At 43.5% G+C, this 8,126-nt stretch overlaps 1 protein-coding gene across 1 annotated transcript; it reads left to right on the forward strand.

The window, feature by feature from the left end:
- Positions 1–6,009: 6,009 nt before the first annotated feature.
- On the forward strand, positions 6,010–7,299 carry LOC123323758 (the record flags this gene model as incomplete). Its single annotated transcript, XM_044912235.1, is given in 5 exon segments — positions 6,010–6,253; positions 6,408–6,640; positions 6,765–6,876; positions 6,976–7,121; positions 7,215–7,299. Coding segments are annotated over 5 exon segments (820 nt in total), but the record flags the coding sequence as incomplete, so codon positions are not given.
- Positions 7,300–8,126: the final 827 nt, after the last annotated feature.

Below are 8,126 nucleotides of genomic sequence, written 5' to 3' on the forward strand. Positions count from 1 at the left end.
AATCTATAAAAACAACATCTTCACAGGCAACATGATGACAATTAATTCATATCTTTCAATAATCACTCTCAACATGAATGGCCTAAATGCTCCCATAAAATGGCACAGGGTTGCAGATTGGATAAAAAGACAGGACCCATCCATATGCTGTCTACAAGAGACTCATTTTGAACCTAAAGATACAGCCACACTGAAAGTGAAGGGATGGAGATCTATCTTCCATGCCAGCGGACTTCAAAAGAAAGCTGGGGTAGCAATTCTTATATCAAAGAAATTAGATTTTAAACTAAAGTCTGTAATAAGAGACACAGAAGGACACTATATCATTCTTAAAGGGTCTATCCAACAAGAAGATCTAACAATTGTAAATATCTATGCCTCCAACATGGGAGCAGCCATCTACATAAGCCAACTGTTAACCAAAATTAAGAGTTATATTGATAACAATACGTTAATTGTAGGAGACCTCAATATTCCACTCTCAACAATGGGCAGACCATCTAAGCAGAAAATCAACCTGGAAACAAGAGCTTTGAATGATACACTGGACCAGATGGACCTCATAGATATTTACAGAACATTCCACACTAAAACAACAGAAAACTCATTCTTCTCGAGTGCACATGGAACTTTCTCCAGAATAGACCATATACTGGGTCACAAATCAGGTCTCAACCTATACCAAAAGATTGAGATTATTCCCTGCATATTCTCAGACCAAAATGCTCTAAAACTAGAACTAAATCACAAGGAAAAAAAAAAAAGGCAGAAATTCAAACACTTGGAAGCTAAAGACCATTCTGCTCAAGAATGGTTGGTTCAACCAAGAAATCAAAGAAGAACTTAAACAATTCATGGAAATCAATGAGAATGAAAACACATTGGTCCAAAACCTATGGGATACTGCAAAGGCAGTCCTAAGGGGGAAATACATAGCCATCCAAGACTCACTCAAAAAAATAGAAAAATCCCGAATACACCAACTAACTCTACACCTTAAAAAACTAGAAAAAAAGCAACAAACGATGCCTAAGCCATGCAGTAGAAGAGAAATAATTAAAATTAGAGTAGAAATCAATGAATTAGAAATCAGAAACACAATAGATCAGATCACTGAAACTAGAAGTTGGTTCTTTGAAAGAATTAATAAGATTGATAAACCACTGGCCAGACTTATCCAAAAGAAGAGAGAAAGGACCCAAATTAATAAAATTATGAATGAAAGGGGAGAGATCAAGACTAATACCAAGGAAATAGAAACAATTATTAGAAATTATTATCAACAACTATATGACAATAAACTGAGGTATCTGGATGAAATGGGGGTCTTCCTGGAAACCTATTAGCTGCAAAGACTGAAACAAGAAGAATTGACAACCTCAATAGACCAATAACCAGTAACAAGATTGAAGCAGTGATCAAAAACCTCCCAAAAAACAAGATTCCAGGGCCTGATGGATTCCCTGGGGATTTCTACCATTAAACAAAGAAATAATATCTATTCTCCTGAAGCTGTTTCAAAATATAGAAACAGAAGGAAAATTCCAAACTCATTCTATGAGGCCAGCATTATCTTAATCCCCAAACCAGGCAAAGACCCCACCAAAAAGGAGAATTTCAGGCCAATATCCCTGATGAATATGGATTCCAAAATCCTCAACAAAATCCTAGCTAATAGGATCCAACAATACATTAAAAAGATCATCCACCACGACCAAGTGGGATTTGTCCCCGGGATGCAAGTGTGGTTCAACATTCGCAAATTAATCAATGTGATAGAACACATTAATAGGAGGAGGGGGAAGAACCATATGGTCCTCTCCATTGATGCAGAAAAAGCATTTGACAAAATACAACATCCTTTCCTAATTAAAACTCTCCAGAGTATAGGGATAGAGGGAACATTCCTCCTGCTCATAAAATCCATCTACAAAAAACCCACAGTGAATATCCTCCTCCATGGGGAAAAGCTGAGAGCCTTTCCCTTATGATCAGGAACACGTCAACGGGGTGCCCATTCTCACCACTGTTGTTCAACATAGTACTATAAGTCCTAGCAAGAGCAATCAGACAACAAAAAGAAATAAAATGTATTCAAATTGGCAAAGAAGAAGTCAAACTCTCGCTTTTTGCAGACGACATGATACTTTATGTGGAAAACCCAAAAGACTCCACCCCCAAATTACTAGAACACATCCAGCAATTCAGTAATGTGGCAGGATACAAAATCAATGCACAGAAATCAGTTGCTTTCTTATACACTAACAACGCAACTGTAGAAAGAGAAATTAAAGAAACGATTCCATTTTCAATAGCACCAAAAACAATAAGATACCTCAGAATAAACCTAACCAAAGAGGTAAAGGGTCTATACTCTAGGAACTACAAAACACTCATGAAAGAAATTGAAGGAGACATAAAAAGATGGAAAAATATTCCATGCTCATGGATCGGAAGAATAAACCTTGTTAAAATGTTTATGCTACCCAGAGCAATCTATAACTTCCATGCCATCCCGATCAAAATTCCAATGACATTTTTCAAAGTGCTGGAACAAACAATCCTAAAATTTGTATGGAATCAGAAAAGACCCTGAATCGCCAAGGAGATGTTGAAAAAGAAAACCAAAGTTGGGGGCATCACGTTGCCTAATTTCAAGCTATATTACAAATGTGATCACCAAGACAGCATGGTACTGGCACAAAAACAGACATACAGACCAATGGAACAGAATAGAGAAGCAATATGGACCCTCAACTCTATGGTCAAATAATCTTTGACAAAGCAGGAAAAACATGCAAAGCAAAAAAGACAGTCTCTTAAAAAATGGTGCTGGGAAAATTGGACAGCCACATGCAGAAGAATGAAACTCGACCATTCTCTAATACCACTCACAAAGATAAACTCAAAGTGGTTGAAAGACCTCAATGTGAGACAGGAATCCATCAAAATCCTAGAGGAGAACATAGGCAGTAACCTTTTTGACATCGGCCACAGCAACTTCTTTCAAGATACATCTCCAAAAGGTATAAAGAACTTCTCAAAGTCAACACCCAAAAAACAAATAATCAAGTCAAAAAGTGGGCAGAAGAGATGAGCAGATACTTCTCTGAAGAAGACATACAAATGGCTAATAGACACATGAAAAAATGTTCATCCTCATTAGCCATCAGGGAAATCCAAATCAAAACCACACTGAGATATCACCTTACACCAGTTAGAATGGCAAAAATGGGCAGGGAAAGAAACAACAAATGTTGGAGAGGTTGTGGAGAAAGGGGAACCCTCTTACACTGTTGGTGGGAATGCAAGTTGGTTACGGCCACTTTGGAAAACAGTGTGAAGGTGACTCAAAAATTTAAAAATAGAGCTACCCTATGACCAAGCAATTGCACTCCTGGGTATTTACCCCAAAGACACAGATGCAGTGAAAAAAGGGCCATATGCACCCCAATGTTCATAGCAGCAATGTCCGCAATAGTCAAACTGTGGAAAGAGCCGAGATGCCCTTCAACAGATGAAAGGATAAAGAAATTGTGGTCCATATATACAATGGAATATTACTCAGCCATCAGAAAAGATGAATACCCAACTTTTACATCAACATGGATGGGACTGGAGGAGATTATGCTACGTGAAATAAGTCAAGCAGAGAAAGTCAATTATCATATGGTTTCACTTATTTGTGGAACATAAGGAATAATACGGAGGACATTAGGAGAAGGAAGGGAAAAATGAAGGGGGGGAAATCAGAGGGGGAGATGAACCATTAGAGACTATGGACCTGAGAAACAAACAGGGTTTTTGAGGGGAGGTGGGAGGCGGGATTGGTTAACCTGGTGTTGTGTATTAAGGAGGGCATGTACTGCATCGAGCACTGGGTGTTATACGAAAACAATGGATCGTGGATTACTACAACAAAAACTAATGATGTATTGTATGGTGAATAACATAATATAATAAAATTAAAAACTACAAAGAAAAAGAAATTTAATAACATGAAAATAGGAACATTCTAAATATCAGGGATTGTATAGATCAATGGAGAAATTTACATAGTACTAATAAGCATAAAACTGGTTCATTTGTTTTTCAAAACTCGGCATTAGTTTTACTAAAAATATTTGTATTGTATATAAAATTACAATTTGATTATTAAATATCACAGAGAGAAAGACAAGGATGAGGGAAATTCTACACAATCAGAAAACAAATAATAAAATGGGAATAAATGCACATCTGACAATAACTAGTTTGAGTATAAATGGATTAAACATTCCAATCAAAGACACAGGGTGTCCAAATGGATTTTAAAAAAGAATAAATCTATATTCTGCATACAACACACTAATTTTATTTTTTTTAAGATTTTATTTATTTATTTGATAGAGAGACACAGCGAGAGAGGGAACAGAAGCAGGGGGAGTGGGAGAGGGAGAAACAGGCTTCCCGCTTGCAGGGCGCCCAATGTGGGGCTTGATCCCAGGACCCTGGGAACATGACCTGAGCCGAAGGCAGACGCTTAATGAATAAGCCACCCAGGTGCCCCCACACACTAATTTTAGAGTTAAAGACACCTGCAGAATGAAAATGACACCATGGAGAAATATTTATCATGCAAATAGACATCAAAAGAAAGCCAGAGTAGCCATATATATACTAGAAAATATAGACTTTAAAAAATACTATACAAGAGACAAAGAAGGACACTATATCATAACAAAGGGGAAAATCCAAGGGAAAATACAGCGTGGTAAATATGTATGCACCCAACATGGTGTATATATATAAATAATATATAAATGTATAAATCATGTATATCAATTAATAACAAACATAAAGGACCTAATTAATATAATCATATATAGTAGAGGTCTTGAACAGCACACTCACAGCAAAGGACAGATCATCTAGAAGATGAACAGGGAAACAAGGACTGAGATGGCACACTGGACCAGGTGGCCTTAACACACTTATTCAGGGCATTTCTGCATGAGGCAGCAGAAGTACACCTTCATTTCCAGTGCCCATGGAAGATTCTCCTGAAGAGATCACATCCTGGGTCATGAATCAGCACTCAACTGGGGCAAAAGATCAAGATGCTTGCATGCATATTTGCAGGCCACGATGCTATGTGGGAAAACACTGGGAAGGCCCACAAATATATGGAGGTGAAGGAACATCCTCTGAAAGAATGAATGGGTCAAGAAGGAAATCCAAACAGAATGGAAACACAAAGACATGGAAGCAAATGAACAGGAAAACAGGAAAGTCCAAGACCTTTTGGGATGCAGCCAAGGCCACCATAGGAGGGAAGCAGACAGCAATGCAGGCCTTCCTCAAGACAGAGCCCAGCCATACAACTAAAGGAGCTGGGAACACAACAACAAGGAAAGCCTAAATCCAGCAGGAGAAGAGAACTAATCAAGAGTGGAGCCAAAATCCATGATATGGAAAGCAAACACCAAAACCATGGACACAAATCCACGGAAGGATGAGCAGTTGCTGCTCTAAGGGAATGAACCAGATGGTAAAGCCCTGGGCAGGCTTCTCATCAAGAACAGACCAAGGACTCCAATCAATACACTCCTGAATGAAAGAGCAGACATCACCACCAACACCATTCAAAGAGAAAATGAGGACCAATGATATGCCCACAAATTAAGCAATCAGGAGTAAGGGGACAAAATTCCTAGAAACATACAAATGCTCAAAACTGGAGCAGGGAGAAAGAGAAAATCTGAACAGACCCATAACCAGCAAAGAACTGGAAGCAGTAATCCAAAATCTCCCACCCAACAAAGAGTCCAGAGCCACATGGCTTCTAGGGCAATTTGCCAAAACATTGCAAGGAGAATGAATCCCTAGTCTTTTGAACCTGTTCCAAGATAGAAATGGAAGGAAACCTCCCAACCTCATTCAATGAGGCCAGCATTACCTTGATCCCCAAACCAGACAAACACCCCCAACCCAGGAAAGCAGAATTATAGGCCACTAACCCTGAGGCCCATGCATGCAGAAATTCTCAACAAGATACTGGTTCCATGGATCCTGAATAAGAGGATGCTTCTCCACGATCAGGTGAAATGTATTCCTGGCCTGAAGGGATGGCTCAACATCTCCAATTCTATCCACGGGATCCAAACCATTACTGAAAGGAAGGAGAAGCACCATATGGTCCTTTCCTCAGCTGCAGAAAAAACATTTGACCAAATACAGCATCCTTCCTTGATAAAAGCGCTCAACAACATGGGTAGGGGGCACACACCTCAACATCATTAAGGCCACATATGAAAGACCAACAGCAAATATTCTCCTCAATGGGGCACAACTGAGAGATTTTCCCCTAAGGAAAAGGCCAGGGCCACGACAGGGATGTCCACTCTCACCACTCTTGTTCAGCCTAGTCCCCAAAGGCATAGATTCTGCAATCAGACCACCAAAAGAAAGCAAAGGCATCCTGGGGAGTGGAGGGGAGACAGTGGCCGGCTGCTGTCCAGACTTGCTCTGTTGTTGTAGCTCTTTCATCTCCAGCCCTCGCAGGGTCCTTGACTTAAAGCAGTTTGTGAACCACCCCCAGATGTCAGCCATGATCAGGAAGCAAGATGAAGGCCTCCTTGGCTACATGACGGATTTGAAGGTCTGGCCCAGCACCCTGAGGCCGGGGCGGGTGACGGGACAGGAGGGCGTAGCCAAAGTGATCCATCCCCGAAGTCAGGACGCGGAGATATCACCCCCGTCTCCCCCACTCTACCGCCCGGCAGGTGGAGGAACTGAGGTTTCCCCGCGATTGCCGCAAGATCCTGCTCTTCTTTCGCAAGAACCCCTACTTCCGGAACGAAGTCGTTGTGAAGGAGTATGTCCTCAGTGCTGCTGGTGAGAGGCCGCCGCCTGGATGGGCGGCCGCACGTGCAGGAGGGAGGGTCGAACCCGATTCGATAGCCAGCGCCTTCTCGCATACCCGTCTTCCTGCAGGGTACAGGCTGTCTCATTCCACTCCCATCCAGTGGCACCAGAAATAGGAACGGGAGGCCTACAGTCGCAGGCAACACAACACCAGTCCTAACTTCTTCAACTGGTTCTCGGACCACAGCTTTGCCGGGTCTAGCAGGATAGCTGAGGTGGGGTCCAGTGGCCGAGAGCGTGAAGGACGCCGCTGGGTTCCCCGGCCGCTTGGGATGGACCTCTGTGCCCTGCCCCGTTTCCCCTGCCAGATCATCCGGGACGACCTGTGGCGCAACCCCCTGCAGTACTATGTGAGGAAGAAGGCTCCAGGAGAGGGAACCGAGCAGAGGACAGGTGAGGGGCGCAGGGTGTGGGTGCTGAAATGTGCGCCGTGGGGCCACCTGGGACCTGGGCTGCACCCGTGGAGACCCTGAGGCTCAGAGGAACTCTCAGAGGCCGTGACCGCCGGTCAAAAGGGCCTCACCGTGACACAGGGCGCCTGGACAAGGGCAGTGCCAAACGGGTTCTGCCTGGGGAAGCCTGAGGCAGGCGGGGCCGGCAGCGTCCATGAGCAGAACTGGAGAAGCAAAGCCGGCTCAGCCGCTGCACTTGTGGGATCTGTCATTCCGTGGCCATGAGCCCCACCCTCAGGTCTCCTAGCACCGCCTTCCATTTGGTCCCAACGAAGCCACGTCCCACCATGCTTGGCACAGACGTCTGGGCATCCTGGCGTAAAGGCTCACCCCACTGCCCCATCATATTTCTGTGGTGGTCTGGTCACTACACTTGTCTCCTTTATTTCCACTGGCGGCTCCTTGCACCCCGCCCCTGCACCAAGCACGCTGAGAGCACTGGCCAGCGCGCACAGATTAATTTAATATGTGGGTGGAGGAAAGGGTGGGTGGAGGATCATGGTCACCAGCAGGGAGTGGCAGGGGAGAAAGACCGCCATTCCCGGGGAGGGCCTTCAAACACTCAAGGAACCTTACCTATGGCCCACAGAAGGTACACATGGGTCTCCTCCTGTGTCCCTGTGTGCGTGCGTGTCTGTCTGCATGTCTATATGTCTGTCCCCCCCAGGGAGCGTCAGGATGTTGAGATGAATATGAGGGAGCATCGAACTTGACCGACGCCAGTCCAAAAGCTTCAGACGGAGCCGAGGGGTCGGCCCGGTTCCTCTG

This window comes from Neomonachus schauinslandi, unplaced genomic scaffold, assembly GCF_002201575.2.
Source record: "Neomonachus schauinslandi unplaced genomic scaffold, ASM220157v2 HiC_scaffold_684, whole genome shotgun sequence".
Classification (NCBI taxonomy): domain Eukaryota; kingdom Metazoa; phylum Chordata; class Mammalia; order Carnivora; family Phocidae; genus Neomonachus; species Neomonachus schauinslandi.